The following is a 233-nucleotide window of genomic DNA, read 5'->3' on the forward strand; positions in this document are numbered from 1 at the left end:
GGGTTTAGAGGGTTTAGGGTTTAGAGGGTTTAGGGTTTAGGGTTTAGGGTTTAGAGGGTTTAGGGTTTAGAGGGTTTAGGGTTTAGGGTTTATGTTGCTGGCCTTTGCCTTCAGGTCGCATTTATATTCCCTATGGCGTTTGTGTAGTTCTGTGTTGCTGCACCCTGCTGCTGCTGCTGCTGCTGCTGCTGCTGCTGCTGCTCCTGCTGCTGCTGCTGCTGCTGCTGCTGCTG

At 51.9% G+C, this 233-nt stretch overlaps 1 protein-coding gene across 1 annotated transcript in view; it reads left to right on the top strand.

The window, feature by feature from the left end:
• Window positions 1-132: 132 nt before the first annotated feature.
• Window positions 133-233, top strand: part of EMH_0084050 (uncharacterized protein) — a gene marked incomplete at both ends in the record, with an annotated part of 3,460 nt that continues 3,359 nt past the window's right edge. The window contains one exon of the mRNA XM_013500704.1: window positions 133-143. Within this exon, the coding sequence (XP_013356158.1) occupies window positions 133-143 (11 nt within the window). The remainder of the gene's footprint in view (window positions 144-233) is intronic.

This window comes from Eimeria mitis, genomic scaffold (assembly GCF_000499745.2).
Source record: "Eimeria mitis Houghton genomic scaffold, Emh_scaff5755, whole genome shotgun sequence".
NCBI lineage: Eukaryota > Apicomplexa > Conoidasida > Eucoccidiorida > Eimeriidae > Eimeria > Eimeria mitis.